The following is a 17,603-nucleotide window of genomic DNA, read 5'->3' as shown; positions in this document are numbered from 1 at the left end:
TCAGGGCGAATGTGGGACTGAGTAATGAGGATGGGCAGAAGGTGAGTACATTTTTTTTATTCTATCCTGAGCTCTTTTAAAGATAAAATAATTATCTGGAAAACGTCTTCAGTCGAAGGTAAAGTAAATAAATCATGCAACCTGAGCCACTTTGCTAAGTCTGGCACATTATTACAGTGTCTGGTCTATTTTCTAAGAATTATAGTAAAGTAATTTTAGTTCTAGTAAAGTTTTCCTGTTTGATTTCAGATAAACCACATATATATCTACCCGCTATAATGAATATAGGAATTTGCAGCATACTGAGGACGACTGATTAATGTCTTTTATAGACTCTAAGAGCGGACCTTTCCAGCTCGCTCTACCTCTCCCCCCGCCAATCCCTTCACTGGCTCCCCTTTGCCTAGCAAATTTATTTAAATTGTTGACCGCAACATACAAGGTCATCCACAATCCCTAACCCCTCCATATATGTCTGACCTGATATCCCGCTACTGTCCCTCAAACACCTTTGATCCTTCGACGACCTCCGTTTGTGCTCCCCTTGTTCGTACCTCACACAACCGCCTCCAAGATTTTGCTCGAGCCTTCCCCATACTCTAGAACTGTGACACATGCGCCTCTCACCCACTATCAAGACCTTCAAAAATACCCATCACCATTAAACTAGGCTACAACCTATAATAATTCTGCATCATACTTTGACTGGCCCTTTACCTCCTGTCTCCCTCCCCTTACATTGTAGAGTGTAAGCCCTCGCGGGCAGGGTCGTCCATTCCCATGTACCAGTCTGCCATTTACCTTATTTGTGTAATGTGTTTTAATTTTGTAATGTTCTGCTTGTTACCCCGTATCGCTTCCATAGTGCCTTGGAATTAAGGGCTTTTAAGCATAAATAATAACAATAACAACAATTTAACCAAAATTTACATATTTCGCCTTTGACATGTAAAAACTTGGAGAACATTGCTCCAAACTAATGCGGTAAAGCTATTATCTTACCTCATCTTTCTTGGACGCCTTCTCCCGTTGCAAAGCCTGTAGCTTTCGATAGTTAGCTGACTCCAGCTGTCGTGATTCTTCAACCAGCTCTACCTAATAAAAGGAATAAAACAAAGCAAAGAAGAAATGCTGCCGACCTTCTCTGCCAGTGCAGGGGTTACACTGACAAACGGATGTGAAGACCATCTGTCCGTTGTTGTGACAAAGAAATCCTGATGTGTTTATAATGATAAATCTGTCATCGCTCTGCTAACAGCAGCTATTTTACTGTAAGTATTGTGGGATGTGATGCCGAGCAGCTGACTGTACCAAATAGTAATTCTGATTATAATAAAGAGACAAAAGGTCTATATATTATTATTAGAGGTGAGCGAACCTTGAGTGCGCTCAGGTTCATCCGAACCCAAGCATGTAGCATTTGATTAGCAGTGACTGAAGAAGTTGGATGCAGCCCTAAGGCTGCCTGGAAAACATGGATACAGCCTTAGGCCCTGTTCACACAACGTAAGTTAAGTTTTAATCAATTATTACTAGAGATGAGCGAACCGGGTTCGGGTTCGAGTCCATCCAAACCCGAGCGTTCGGTATTTGATTAGCTGGGGCTGCTGAACTTGGATAAAGCTCTAAGGCTGTCTGGAAAACATGGATACAGCCAATGACTATATCCATGATTTCCACATAGCCTTAGGGCTTTATCCATCTTCAGCAGCCACCGCTAATCAAATGCCGAAAGTCCGGGTTCGGATGGACTCGAGCATGCTTCAGGTTCGCTCATCTCTAATTCTTACCGATTTGCAACAACGGCTGTGATTAATACTTAACTTAAATTGTGCTGTAGCTAGAGAGATTCCCAGCCGCAGTATACAGTATACACTCCGTCCGGAATAGCTAGCGGCCGCAAAAATTTCATTGAATAGCGGCCGCAGAAGACCTGTCAGTGCACACAATGGAGCGCTTGGCTCCAGCCGCACGCTTCATTGTGTGCAGCGGTGAATTGGGATGCGGGCACACATGAATGTGCCTTCATCCCAATTAATCAGAAGTAAAGATCATCCTGCAGTACCGGGCGGGATGATCTTCTCAAACACCGGCCTGGTCGGGTCATAGAACGGCCGGTGTTATACATAGTGTGCACATGGCCATGGACTGTATCTATGTTTTCCAGGACTCCCTAGGGCTGCATCCAACTTCTTCAGCCAACAATAATCATGCTCGAGTTTGGAAAAACCTGAGTGTGCTTGAGGTTCGCTCATCTTTAATAACTACAGATGAACCAGTGTTGCTGACCCCTCTAGAAGCTTTTTAGATGCAGATAAGGGGCAACTTTTAGTATACTGGATATAAGTATCATAAAATGGCCACATTTTGCCATCAATATAACAGACACAGTACCATACATCGAGATAGCTACTAAGTTTGGTTCTGTAGAACTGGAGAGGAGTTCAGGTGTTGAACCATATTGTGGTTATTAAAGTGAACTCTGTATGAAAGTGGTTGATCTTGTTTGAGGTTTAGACCGCTGCTCTTCCATTGACTTCCCACGGTACTGCACATTTTCTATGTTGATATTTAGCCCACATCCAAAGGACACGCAGGTTAAAATACATACTTTCCCATAGGCCTGTCTGTCCAATTCAGTCATCTGTTTCCAGGCGGAGAGTAGAGTCGTGAGGACGTATTCTTCAGCTGAGTCAAATAAATCCTCAAAAGGTGGATCGAGTTTCTGGTAAATCTCTCTCCGTATGGTCTGCTCAACACCAATGTCCATGGAAGCTGAAGGAGCAAGGTAAGTGCCAAAAATGAGCTGGAGGAGAGAACCAAACTCCAGTCAATAAATCATTTTGTGACTTTAATGTGGGATTTGAATTTCACTGAAAGAACTTGACAACAAATAGATGCTTGATGTACCCAGCCTGAACACTTACTTTTGTGGGAAAACTCAAGTTTTAGAACAGATGTGTGGAACCTGTGGTTCTGCAAGGCTGGCAACCATGAGGCTTGTAGTTCTGCACAGGCTTAATCGACAAGTTGACTATGTCTGTTCATGGCCAAGGCTGACATTAGACCGATGTACCATTGTAAATAAAAAACAGACTGCTCTTAAAGGGGTTTTTGCACTAGGCAAAGTTGGTAAAATCAGATGCATACCAGGTATCTGGTGCAATGTACAGTACAGTAGACAACAAATGTGGCATTTTTTAAATGTACTTTTCTTTTCTAACCCTTCAAGCTGATGATCTCCCAAATCCTTTCTTTACTGTGGCTGGGCAACATTGCAGATGCTACGCCACCCCCCAGCACCCCCCCCCCCACCCCGTCCCGTCATATCACCCAATCTTGTGACCGCGAGATTCCCGGTCGGTGCCCATACTAGGGAGCTCTGTGTGTGCCGGGGGGCGGGAGCACTTCCGGGTCTGGAGACGCTGCCTGTGCCGGAAGTACTAGCCCCAGCGCACACAGAGCTCCCTGGTGTGTGCACTGCCTGGGAATCCCGGGGACACCCCCAGGGAGCCGCTCACCAGCCGAGGAAGAAGAGGAGAAGACAGCCGACGGAGGAGCGTGTTAGGTGAGTAGGTTTTTGTTTTTTTTCTAATCTGCTTTGAACTGGGGGCATCTATAAGGGGAGACTCCACAGGGGGCTTCTATAAGGGGGGATACACAGGGGGCTTCTATAAGGGGGAATACAGAGGGGGCTTCTATAAGGGGTGACTACACTAGGGGCATCTATAAAGAGTGGCTACACTGGGGGCATCTATAAGGGGTGACTACACTGGGGGCATCTATAAGGGGGAATACACAGGGGGCTTCTATAAGGGGGAATACACAGGAGGCTTCTATAAGGGAGAATACACAGGGGGCTTCTATAAGGGGGAATACACAAGGGGCTTTTATAAGGGGGAATACACAGGGGGCTTCTATAAGGGGGAATACACAGGGGGCTTCTATAAGGGGGAATACACAGGGGGCTTCTATAAGGGGTGACTACACTAGGGGCATCTATAAAGAGTGGCTACACTGGGGGCATCTATAAGGGGTGACTACACTGTGGGCATCTATAAGGGGGAATACACAGGGGGCTTCTATAAGGGGGAATACACAAGGGGTTTCTATAAAGGAAGACTACACAGGGGGCTTCTATAAAGGGGGGATATACAGGGGGCTTCTATAAAGGGAGACTACACAGGGGTCTTCTATAAGGGGAGACTACACAGGGGGCTTCTATAAAGGGAGACTACACAGGGGGCTTCTATAAAGGAAGACTACACAGGGGGCTTCTATAAGGGGAGACTACACAGGGGGCTTCTATAAAGGGAGACTACACAGGGGGCTTCTATAAGGGGATACTACACAGAGGGCTTCTATAAAGGGAGACTACACAGGGGGCTTCTATAAGGGGATACTACACAGGGGGCTTCTATAAGGGGAGACTACACAGGGGGCTTCTATAAGGGGAGACTACACAGGGGGCTTCTATAAGGGGGAATACACAGGGGGCTTCTATAAGGGGGAATACACAGGGGGCTTCTATAAGGGGGAATACCCAGGGGGCTTCTATAAAGGGAGACTACACAGGGGGATTCTATAAGGGGAAACTACACAGGGGGCTTCTATAAGGGAGACTACACAGGGGGCTTCTATAAGGGGAATAAACAGGGGGCTTCTATAAGGGGGGATACACAGGGGGCTTTTATAAGGGGAAATACACAGGGGGGCTTCTATAAGGGGTGACTACACAGGGGGCTTCTATAAGGGGAGACTACCCAGGGGCTTCTATAAGGGGGGACTACACAGGGGGCTTCTATAAGGGGAGACTGGACTACACAGGGGGCTTCTATAAGGGGAGACTACACAGGGGGCATCTATAAGGAGTGACTACACAGGGGGATTCTATAAGGGGTGACTACACAGGGGGCTTCTATAAGGGGTGACTACACAGGGGACATCTATAAGGGGCGACTACACAGGGGGCTTTTGTAAGGGGAGACTGGACTACACAGGGAGCATGGGGGGACTAGAAAAGGGGGCATCTATAAGGGGGATTACACGGGGGGCATATACAATAGGGCATGCACAGAGCGATGCATGTACTATAGTGGTCTACTCAGAGGGGGGGCTTATACTATAAGGGGGTCACATAGAGTCAGCGTACCCACTATACGAGGATGTAAAGGGGCCAATACAGATGTGCAGTTTGTATAAAGATGAGGATGGTGCCAGAGTGAGGAGTCTAATATGTCTGTCTGGCAGATTCTGTGGATTCGTGGCTCGGAGAAGTTCTCATAATGGCCCAGGGCAGATGCAGAAGATGAAAAAGGAAGAACTCTGATCAGAGAACACGTCCCCTGTGATGTGATGGGGGCGTTGTTCAGCTTCGGGGCTGGTCGTGCTGAGTTTCCGGCACACACTGCCTCTACCGCGGGGCTGCACCTATGAGCTTCCGGCTTGTAATAGAGGCAGTGTGTGCTGGAAGCTCAGCACGACCGGCCCTGAAGCAGCATGGGAGGGGACCTGCCCAGCCTGCCTCTCAGATGCTCCCCGGCTGCTCCTTCTTTTCCCCAGCCTCTCCCCCTGCACTCCCCCCCAGCTACTCTCCGTGCCCCCATCTGCTCCCTCTGCCCCCCCAGCTTCTCCCCCTGCACCCCCCCAGCTGCTCTTCCAGCCTCCCTAGCTTCTCCCCCCACACACCCCCAGCTGCTCTCCCAGCCCCCCCCCCAGCTTCTCCCCCTGTCCACATCTGCTCCCCCTGCACCCCCCCCCCATCTGCTCTCCCTGCCCCCCCGGTTCTCCCCCAGCACCCCCAGCTGCTCTCCCTGCCCCCCAGCTTCTCCCTCTGCCCCCTTAGCTTCTCCCCTGCCCCCCCAGCTTCTCCCTTGCCCCCCCCAGCTTCTCCCTTGCCCCCCCAGCTTCTCCCCTGCCGCCCAGCTTCTCCCCTGCCCCCTCCAGATGCTCCCCCTGCCCCCGAGCTTCTCCCCTGCCACCCCAGCTGTTCCCCCTGCCACCCCCAACTTCCCCCTGCCACCCCCAGACTGTCAGTAGATGCTGGGGGTTGTAGTGCCTGCAGCTGTTGTAGTTGGGTCCTAGGTGCATTATACACTGAATGCTTTGTGTCATATAAGAATACATAGATCTGTGGGGGCTCAGTGTAGGGAAGTGACCCCAAAACAGCACTTATATGGTAAGGGGGGTTAGATGTTTTTTTTCTATCCCCTATCAGTGCTGTTCTGGGGTCACTTCCCTACACTGAGCCCCCACAGATCTATGTATTCTTATATGCCACAAAGCATCCAGTGTATAGGAACCAACTACAACAGCTGCAAGCACTACAACTCCCAGCATGTACTGAGCCTGCAGTCTGCAGCCCTCAGGATATGCTGGGAGTTGTAGTACAGTGTAGACAAATGTATTGCTGGACCTTCAGGGCTGATGGTTGTCACTCACAGATTGCAGCCACAAGGAGACTCTGCACACAGTGATTTATTAAAGTGTTGTCCACTCACAGACTACAACTCCCGGTTGTGTAAAAATCATCATTAGAGGCAAGTGCCTTGATACATCTTGCAAAATTTATTGCACAATTTATGCGTTTTTTGCATTCAGTTTTTTTTTTCATCCTTTTTTGCAATAACAAAAAAAATGGATTGAAAAACGGATCAAAACGCATCTTTTTTTAGTGTACACAAAAATGCAGTTTTTTTTTTCATCCTTTTTTGCAATAACAAAAAAAAATGGATTGAAAAACAGATCAAAACGCATCTTTTTTTAGTGTACACAAAAATGCGGTCAACCACAGCATTTGTGTATGCTAAAAGAAAGGATGCATTTTTATCAGTTTTTTTTATTATGGAATGGAAAAACTGATTGATAGAAAAAATGATCAAAATGGAGGCACACAAATGCTTCCTTTTTTCTCATCCATTTTGCAAGAAACTAATAGGAAAAAATGAACTGCAATAATACAGTGTGAACCCAGTCTAAAACAGCTTGGCTACAAAGCTATGCTAGGGTAGGATTTTGCGCAAAAAAAATGAAAATTTGCACTTGACAAATCTAATGAAAACTAGTTAATAGAATAACCCCCCTCCCCCTTGCATACATTGAAAAAAGGTGCAGGCATTGAAAACTGATGTAAAATAGCGCAAAACCCTTAATAAGTCTTGGACAGGTATTTATGAAGTGCACAAAATCTACTTATTAGCCAAAAAAACCCAATAATGATAAATGTCCTCTATGGCCCCGTTCACACTGAGCAAGAATGTTGGAATTCCACGGAGGAGCGCTCCGCTGCGGAATCCCGCTGTGCTCAATGTGCTGCTTTGAGTGAAGGAGAGGGTGCACGCTCCTCCGCTGCTGCCACTCTCCGCTCAAAGACATGTCATTTCTTTGAGCGGAGAGGGGAGGAAGCGGACGCCTTCAGTCCTTCACTCACAGTGAGACACTGAGCAATTCGGGATTTCGCGGCGGAGCGCTCTGCCGCGGAATTCCAGCGTTCTTGCTCAGTCTGAATGGGGCCTATGGGGGAGGCAACCAATCAGATTCCACCTTTCATTCCTCACAGACTCTTTGGAAAATGAAAGGTGGAATCTGATTGGTTGCTAGGGGCGACTGAGCCAGTTTCACTTAACACCATGGGGGAGATTTATCAAACATGGTGTAAAGTGAAACTGGCTCAGTTGCGCCTAGAAACCAATCAGATTCTACCTTTCATTTTCCAAAGAGTCTGTGAGGAATGAAAGGTGGAATCTGATTGGTTGCTAGGGGCAACTGAGCCAGTCTCACTTTACACCATGTTTGATAAATCTCCCCACATGTTTGATAAATCTCCTCCTATGTGTTTAGATTTTTAAGATTTACATCAGTAGCTTCTCACTTAACTCAGCAGACAAAGCCGAATCCCCAATAAAACGTAAAAAAAAATTAAGTATTTCTTGTGTATATCACTCAATGATACTGATTTCATGGGAGTATAAAATGGCCTAAAGGGGGTATGAATTGGCCTAGGCCGAAATATACCCCGGGGTATAAAATAGCCTAGGTCAAAATACATCCGGGGTATAATCTAGCCTAGGCCATTTTAACCCGGGGTATGGTCTGGGCTGGGGGTATACTCTGGCCTGTTACACCGGGAACAGGTGTTTCACAGGATGTTTCCTGACGTGACTATGTTAGTGTAGCTTAACCTTCAGCTACTGGTAATATTCCAAAAAATTATATATACTTTCCATACAACGATGGGCAGAAAATCGAAAAATGTGTCAAAAGTCACAAAATCAATGAAACTGGAACCGTTTCCAGAACATCTCTGCAGACTTGTGTTCTGGGGCCTGGAAGGAAGACTGGTAACGTGCCTGTGATATATAAAGCCATTGTAATTATTATTTCTCACAGAAATCAGTCATGACACCGTGTTATGCCAGAGGCGAGCGCAGATATTGTGAACGCTTAGCTTGCAGCCGCTTTGGTGAGGAATCAGATTAACGCTCGTTCTGGTTCCAATTAAAACAAATCTTGTATTTGCAAAGGGCTTAAAAAGCTATCTACAGAACAAAAGTAAATATCCAGGCCAATGGGCTGATCTGTCTGTGAACATTCTCATGTGTGCGCCATGCCATGAGGTCTGTTCAGGATTTCTGTATTTGTTTTAGAGGTCACACCATGTATAATGATGTCCAGTGACTTAGTCCTGTGCAGTATAGAGATCTGCTGTCACCCAGAGGCCGGAGAGAGGAATGAGCTGAACGTTTCATGTCGCTTCTTACAATTGGGTAAAGATTCTTTTATTTTCCTTATGTATTTTTCATACTTATACCACTCTTAGGCTATGTTCACACTACGTTTAAAAAAAAAAAAAAAAAAGCGAAAAGGCGTCCGCTTTTTCTGTTTAAAAATAAGTCAGTTTCTGCCACAATTTAATTAACTTCAATCCAATGCATTGAAGTAAATGGAATGACGGACGTCAAATGCGCACAATGTATAAAATGACAGACGCTGTCTGCACGGACATCAAAATGATGATCATGACAATTATTTCAGCCGTCTTTTGCAAACAGTGGTTGTTATTTTTTAGTTGTTCACACAGATTTATCAAACCGGTGTAAAGTAGAATTTTCTTAGTTGCCCCTAGCAGCCAATCAGATTCCACCTTTCATTCCTCACAGACGCTTTGGAAAATGAAAGGTGGAATCTGCTGCCACCAACGTTAGTGTTGGGAACTGTAGGTCTCTAAGCTCTGTTATTCCTGATCCTGTGCTTTTATCTAGCACTGCCTCACAGCACTATACAGAGCATGGTCCCTTTCCCCCATGTACTGTATATTCCTATATACAGTACATGGGGGGGGGGGCTGCCCGAAAAGATGTGTCCGCCGGACTCTGCACAGTTAGCAGTGATTGCAGTGGCAACAGAGGGACACGTGTCGCCCCTTACTTCAGCCACTAAATGTACGGTAAGTGTATATGTACATTAAAAACTATACATTTAAAAAAAAAAAAGTAATGTTACATTACAAAGTAATTTAACTTTATTAAAGCAATGTATTATCAAAGACATTTTTTTCTTGAGTCTCCGGAGTATCCCTTTAATTTTGGCTGATATATTTTGGCATAATCATATGCTGGTCTTAAATAAAGACCAGCCTCCATTCACTCTGGCACCTCTAAGTAAATCCCGCAATGCGTATCAAGTGTAGATTTCTGCCATGATTTACACCTGTTTCAATCATGATAAATCAGGAGCCACGGGGGCCAAGCCTCCTCCCCGCTTTGCCGTGCACCACTATACTCACTGCCTTTTGTGATTTGCTTCAGGGGACCATCGAAGTCTATGGAGACCATGCCCTGCAGAGAAGCCCAATCTGTCTAGCAATCGGTGGAAGTCGGAATACCCAGACCATGAACAAAACTTTTGGCCTTGTCATGTCAAAAGATTTTAAAGAGACAGTGTCCATTTAACACCTATTAAAGTACAACTCTGGCGCTGATAAAAGAAAAAAATCAATCAATTTTAAACATAGTTTTCACATTTACCATCCCTCTTGAGTCTGTCTCCATTTGAATTTCCCGCTCTTTGTATTTTTTTTCTTCACTTCCTGGTTTGGGCTTTCCCATGATGCACTTTGTCTCCTGTGATGTCTAACTGACTCTTTAAAACTGTTAGATGGTTTACATCTTCCTCAGCCAATCAGAGCTGAGCAACCTGTGTCATCTGACAAAGGGAGGGCTTAGACCTGCCTCCCTCTTAATTATGTCATTGTCACAAAAAGGCTTCCACAGAACAGCCTGGGGTCCACAGTCATTAGGTAAGAATGAGTTTACTTCACTTCCTGGTGGGGGGGTTGAGGGGGGAAAAGATAGGTGTTTGAAGCATATTACAAAGTTCTATAACTTTGTAATGTGTTTCAATTACTGGAAAAAAGATTTTTACCGGAGTTGTCCGTTAAGGCTAGATTCACGCATACACTATCCGCAGCTGATTTCATGCTTCAATGCAGCCGGAGCATGGACCAGGTAGTGTATGCACAGGGCGGTGGGGGGTTAAGGGGGGGCGACACTTACCTACTCATAGCGGGATGACAATCCCGCTGCGAGTATGTAATCTCATTGAAAATGACAGTTTGGTATCTGCAGCGGATATCGTTGCGAACTCACAGTGTGAAATCTGCGGTGTGTGTGTGAATTTAGCCTAAAAAGGACACATTTTTTAAAAGAAGGTCCAGTTTAAAAACAGAGACAGATAAAAACTAAAACCAATGGATCTGTTAAAAAAAAAAAAAGATGGTTCATCTTTCAAAATCCAACTGTCACTTACTGCAAAAAAAATCTGACAATTTACCAGGATGCCAAGTCATGGTGTGCTCCTAGCCTAACAGCACCAACCATAGTTCCTGTTAAAATGTACAGAACTTTGCTTTGCATTTGGAGGAGAACTTTATTTCGGGATATATTTTAATTCTCGCCATAAAACTCTCATATAAACAGCCCATTTTTTATGTAATGTTATTCAGTGATGTAATAAAGAAAGTGTCAAGGTTCACTAACTTTCATGATATGTTTAAAAAAAAAAATGATGCCAAAGTATGCACGGCTTATTATAATTGAAAAGACTGGCTCTAAAGATATAATATTTTTTGGCAAGCTACACAGTAGGTTGTTCTGATCTTTCCAACATTTGCTTTTCACTCTCCCGCTATTACATCATATACATATTTTACATGTGACCAGAAAAGCAGCGACCCCATAAGGCCTAGCGAACCCTAAGGCCTTATTCACATGTCCAGTAAAGTTGTCCATAATTGCGGAACCGTAACCACGGTTCCTCTTTGTTTTATATTGCGCTATTCACACAGTCCATGCTAATTTTGATCCGTAATACGTTCCATAAAAAAAAAAAAGGACATGTTCTAGTGCGGATTGCGATTGTGGTACAGATTACCAAAAGAAGTCTATGGGATCTGTATTTTTACAGACGTCAAGGATGTCACATCGGTGACGTCCGTAAAAAACACAGATCAAATCTATGCAAAATAGTACTATTCACATTTTACGGAAACGGATGCAATTATGTATACAAATAGATGATTAACTACGGAGAAAAAAGTAGCGCATGGTTTTGCGGCACAGAAAAATCACTGAACATGTCAATGAGGCCTAAGTAGTATTGAATATAAAGGAAAGTATGGAAAGCATTTATCTTGTTGGCTAACGGTAACGGGGACTGGTATGGTCATTCTTCATATTGCCAGTAGTGAGTAAGTGGAAGGGATACAGATAAAGGAATGGTTTGGTACCACATCGTGATACACAAAGATGTCAGGTATAATATATATTCAGAGTAATTTCCCTTAATGCAAAATTTTAGGGGCCAAATATTGGGTTTATTCTGAAACTCTGGCTTTCGCCACCTAGAGATGTTGACCTATTCCAATATAGATTTTTTTTTTTTTTAATTCAACCTGTAGGTCGTCACCATTCTCAGAATAATATTCTATACCCAATAGTTTTAATAAAAGACCAGTTACAGTTTCTTTAAGCTCTTTGGATGCTGATATTTTTGATGATTTGCGATTAAAAGCACAAGCTGGAATTCTAGTAATCCTGTAAAGAGATTCAGGAGATTTGATAGGGGTGTACATCATATGTTTTGGGTTCAAACAAGGGTCCATCTCACTAACACAGACAATATTCCCTAAGCAGAATTCCTAAGAATTTACAAAATATGAAGAACATCGTGCAATCTGTTACTCGGCACATAACATCTCGTTCCTGAGATTTACCACTTACTTGGGACTGCCTGCGCAGTTTAAAAGGTTGTAGAGTCTCTTGGTAGAACAAGTGATGATAGGACTGTAGATCAAACCAGAAGTGGACCCCATTCTCCCACAGCTGAAATAAAAGAATTAGACCATTGTTATCTATTGAGATATCACAAGGAAAACAGTCCATGTGGTGGTTACTGTGGTATGTACAGCAATCCAGAAGGGGGGAAACCAACATTTTATCACTTCCTTTGTCTTTTGTTTTGATAAATTTAAAGGGTAACTCCACTCCAACAGAAAAAAAAAAATTCTTTCAAATCAACTGGTGTCTGAAAGTGCCAGAGATTTGTAATTTATTTAAAAATCTAAAGTCTTCTATTACTTATCAGCTGCTGTATGTCATAGATTTGGACATAGCAATGTGGGACATACAGCAGCTGATAAGTACTGGAAGACTGGAGATTTTTTTTTATAGAAGTAAATTACAAATCTCTGGCACTTTTTGACACCAGTTGATTTAAAAGAAAAAGTTTTTCACTGGAGTTGCCCTTTGACATAGGTTTGCCAAGGATTAGAAACAGTACTTTTTATTTTCCAAAAATAATACAATTCTTGTTTATAGGCTCTGTATAGTATTGGAGCAAGGTTTGAATGGTAATGACCTGCAATACCACACACAGCCAGAATGGCGCTATTTCCTAAAAAAAAAAGCAGACAATTTTTTCTCTTGTTCTAATCCCAGACTACCTTCCAGACCACATAACATGAATGTATGACAGCTAGCAGTGTGCCAGTATGCAGAGTTGCTGTACATTTATAGGTTGTAACTAACAGTCTCTGATGTAGGTTCTGACTCAGGGACCAATTTAGAGGCTGTACATTACGGTCAAAACTGCACATCCCTTTGCTGCTAGATTGCAGTGATCCCCTGATTCCAGCAGCACAGCACTGTTTAGCCTTGCATCCTCTCGACTGAGTGAACTCATTGGGACTTGAACAGATCAGGTCCCAATGATGATACCTGGACCATTGCTGGGACATCCACATACCTACAGGATACTCGGAACCTGGAGCACAGCAGTGTCCAGGATCGACAGGAACTTACACTTTCTGGCCTGAATACCATCATCAGTACCTGGTGTAAGCAGGTTATCCAGCGTTAGAAAACCATGGCCACTTTCTTCAAAAGATAGCATGACTTTTGTCTCCAGTGTGGGTGCAGGTTTTACAACTTAGTTCTATTGAAGTGAATGGAGCCTAATAACAAGCCCCACCTGAACTAGAGACAAGAGTGGTGCTGTCTCTGGAAGAAAGTGGCCATGTTTTTCTAATGCTGGATAACCCCCTTAACTATATGAAATGTAAAAGAATAATATAAACAATTAAAAACAAAAAAATATATAAAAATGAAAAAAAAAAAAATAATAATAATAATAATAATAATAATAAAAATTTTCTCCTAACCTACTTATAATACCCTGTGTGTCACAAAATAATTCTGCATGGTGCTTAGGCAGAATGTAAATTTTTTTCTTTAGTAAAAGGTAAAAATTGGTGATGGAGGGTAATAATTTTATGATTGACCCCAGTCATAAAATTATTACCCTCCATCACCAATTTTTACCTTTCACTAAAAAAAAGTTGTACTTAGATGGTAATATCCACATGATTATTAAATAATACCAATTCAAATTTTCAATAGTAAAAAAAAGTCCTATGTGTCTCACAAATAAAAAAATTTTTTTGGATAGAGTAAAGATGCCCATAGATCTTAGACTATATAAGGTGTCTAGGCACATTCCATGAATGTTATTGAAAATGTATGGGGGTCTTTGAAAGTAAAAACAAATCACGTATACAATGCAGCATTTCAAAGGGTGACAATTTGAAAAGGGACTCAGCCAGCAGACTCTTCTTCCTGATTTACGTATAGCACAAGAGACATTTAGAATAAAGATTGTGGTTATTCGGTGGGGGGAGGGTTCATACCATATACTCAAATTCATAGATGCTTTATTGGAAAATCTATGCTCTGTTTAGGGGTCAAATGTTGTTGACAGGGCCCCTTTAAAGAAGTAGTAAGATTTATACTAAAGACTACAAATGCCTAAAGTTACAGTTTCCAGTGGGAGGAGTGAATTGGCCTGTTTCTCTATAACAGCTCATCATCACTTTTTCCTCTGACAGCTGTGTCATCATGGGGTCACTGGATTTCATGGTTAGTGTGATTGAGTTTAGACATAGCAAACAAGGAAGGCTTCAAATGGTATGTAAAACAGACAAACTTCTAGGGCACCATTAAAGGAGAAGTCCGGTGAAATTGCCCCCCAAAAGTTATACAAATTATTTAGGGAAAATTACATAAAGTGTTTTTTTTCCTGCACTTACTACTGCATCAAGGCTTCACTTCCTGGATAACATGGTGATGTCACTTCCTGGATAACATGGTGATGTCACGACCCGACTCCCAGAGCTGTGCGGGCTGTGGCTTCTGGAGAGGATGATGGCAGGGGGATGCTCAGTGTCCTTCCAGTGCCCTGTGTCCCTCAGTGTCCCTCTGCCATCATCCTCTCCAGCAGCCACAGCCTGCACAGCTCTGGGAGTTAGGTCGTGACATCACCATGTTATCCAGGAAGTGACATCACCATGTTATCCAGGAAGTGACATCACCATGTTATCCAGGAAGTGAAGCCTTGATGCAGTAATAAGTGCAGGGAAAAAAGCACTTTATAAGCATTTCCTGTAATAAGTGTATATTAGTGATTTGTATAACTTTTGGGGGGCAATACAATACTTTAATAAATATTTTCGCCGGACTTCTCCTTTAAGGAAGGGGGGCACAATTTATAGATCAGGACTTTAATTCTAGAAATAGTGTTAGCCTATGATCACATTATGTTTAACAGCTGTAAACTGCCAGCCTGCATTTAGCACATTCCTGCAGCCGATACCTCTTTTTTTACAATCAGGTGTGCCCACAAATGAATTGACCATTCACTTCAATGTAAAGTACGGCCGCAGGCCAACTTTACATTGCGTGAACAGCTATTTTTTCTGGACGCTGTTCGGTGGACAGCGTCCTAAAATAATAACGGGTACATTATTTTAACATCGTTCTAAAGAACGGCATTAAAATAATGATGTCTGCACACAGCGGGTAGCATTGCATTGACTTCAATGCAATGCCACCCCTGCAGTAAAGAACAGACGCTGATTCCATTGCAATCAGCGTCTGTTCGTTACCTAAAAAAGAAATGTGTGAACTTAGCTTTATAATGATGGGTTCTAATAAGAGGAATAGACTTCCTTAAACAACACAGAGAGCTTTGAAGCCCATGGCCAAGAGACCCCATAAAAGTCAATGAGATCCACCAGGTTCCATTGGCTGGCTCCATCTACTGTTCCCAAATGGAGCCTCCTACACAGAGTTGAACCTAGTCTTATGGCGCTTGACAAGGTTAACCCTCTCTTCATAATAAAAACATTTGATATCTGGTTACTGGGGGAATTTTTTAAATTACAGATTATCATAATTTTAGTTAACTATGGGACTAAAATATAGCACCTATTGTTAGATATTGCGTAAGGACCTCGCTACAGTACAAGGAAAATATTACAAATAAGAAAGAGGTCACACCGGATAAATAACATTGTACAAGGGCTTAGATCACAACATTCAGAACAACAAAGAGTATCCTGTCATTTTGCTGATTTATCATCCTCTTGGGTATATATCTAAGAACTGTCTCTGTATACTGGAACACAGTGTTCTGGACCAGGACACTCATGTACAGTAATGGTACGACCAGCTCTGTATTTTCCTAATGCCTCATTACAAGTTAGTCACTTTTCGGCTCTGCAGCATACCTTGTTCCCTGACTGCTCGCAGAAGGTCGTGAAGAAATAACCAGCCCGCGAGTCGAGATTCAAAGCTTGCAACATTTCCTCCATCTTGGAACTCTTCAGGACACTGTATCCTGTATCTGCGCTCTGTAACCATACAGTACATCATGAATTTTTATATTTTAATAATTTTTAATTTTTTTTTTAAATGTTATGTATGACAATACACAGTGTATTCATTTAGGTTGAGTCTTGTTATTAGGCAGCTTTCCCAGGTCATGTCAAGAGTAGAAATGATCGAACAGCGGAAATTCTTAGGTTCTATACAACTCGAACCTTGTTGAACCTTCCGCATTTGATTTCCCATGCCTTCCCAGTCTGTGGGGATGGAGGAGACAGCCCGGGTACCTTCTGTAATTTGGGGATTCAGCCTAGGTAATAGGCTAGGTAATAGGCTGTATTCCGGAATTCCATGCGGTACTCGGGCTGTCTCCTCCTTCCCCACGGACCGGGAAGGCATTGGGAATCAAATGCGGAAAGTTCAACAAGGTTCGAGTTCTATAGAACCTAAGAATTTCCACAGTTCGATCATCTCTAGTCAAGAGTCAGCCCAAGCCTGATCAGGGAGACCTTGTATACGTCTAGTTACTGTAATCAAGAATTAACCATATTTATCAGTGTATTTTGGGCCAAACACTTTATTATGACCCTCATCCATTATTTACGACCCTCATCCATTAGCCGGAAACAAGAATAGCTACAAGAAGCATGTCTGTTTCTGGAGGACTCGGCATGTACATTCATAACATGGGTAGCTTTCCATGAGGAGTATGTAATGCTTTATTTAGTGCTGCAGGGAAATGTTATTAACAGATATACGGCTATTCACCAGGGGTACCGGCCAATAAATGTCTTGAGATCGGCATCTTAATGAGTGAACTCTTTTATCAGAAAGGGAAAACTCATTAAATCACATATGCACATATATATATAATCAATTTAAAGCCTTACGGTCACTTTAAAAAAAAAAAGTTTGACATGTCAAACTTTTTGATCAGTCAGGGCCAGGGTGTTCAAACCTCCACTGATTGCTAGATAGTGGCGGGAGAATTGCTTGGTTGAGCACTTCACTCCCCTAGAGAGCAGCAAAACAAGTGCAGACAACAGAGAGTGAAGTGCCTAGTTTCACGCTTCTCCCATCTCATTACAGTGATCAGTGGGGGTCCTCCTCGATCCAGCAAAACTTTTGACATGAGATACAAAAAAATTTCTCTGCCAGATTATTTAGTAAACGAGCGTCAATCTGCTAGATGGGCGCTTGTTTACTAGACCTATTAGACGGCCTGATAATCGTGCAGTAAGGGCTGCATGGATATTGTTGGTGATGTCCATGCAGTCCTTGCCCAAACACCTGTTACCTTACCTCTCCCCGCTCCTGGTCTTCTCTCCTGTGCTCTGCAGCTTCCCGGTCCCAGCGGCAGCAGCGTCTGAGCGGCCTGTCAGCTGA

The 17,603-nt window shown here is 43.2% G+C and overlaps 1 protein-coding gene across 8 annotated transcripts in view; it reads right to left on the bottom strand.

The window, feature by feature from the left end:
* The window catches only part of RGS22 (regulator of G protein signaling 22), a 78,615-nt gene that overhangs the window by 24,378 nt on the left and 36,634 nt on the right, over positions 1 to 17,603 (bottom strand). For all 8 annotated transcript variants that reach the window (XM_069957344.1, XM_069957338.1, XM_069957339.1 and 5 more), the window contains 4 exons: positions 16,121 to 16,243; positions 12,279 to 12,380; positions 2,612 to 2,806; positions 1,003 to 1,095 (listed from right to left, as the gene is read on the bottom strand). In XM_069957344.1, the coding sequence (XP_069813445.1) occupies positions 1,003 to 1,095; positions 2,612 to 2,806; positions 12,279 to 12,380; positions 16,121 to 16,243 (513 nt within the window). The remainder of the gene's footprint in view (positions 1 to 1,002; positions 1,096 to 2,611; positions 2,807 to 12,278; positions 12,381 to 16,120; positions 16,244 to 17,603) is intronic.

This window comes from Dendropsophus ebraccatus, chromosome 2 (assembly GCF_027789765.1).
Source record: "Dendropsophus ebraccatus isolate aDenEbr1 chromosome 2, aDenEbr1.pat, whole genome shotgun sequence".
Taxonomy (NCBI): Eukaryota; Metazoa; Chordata; class Amphibia; order Anura; family Hylidae; genus Dendropsophus; species Dendropsophus ebraccatus.
The sequence above is the reverse complement of the archived record's forward strand: the minus strand, read 5'-3'. Positions and strand labels throughout refer to the sequence as shown.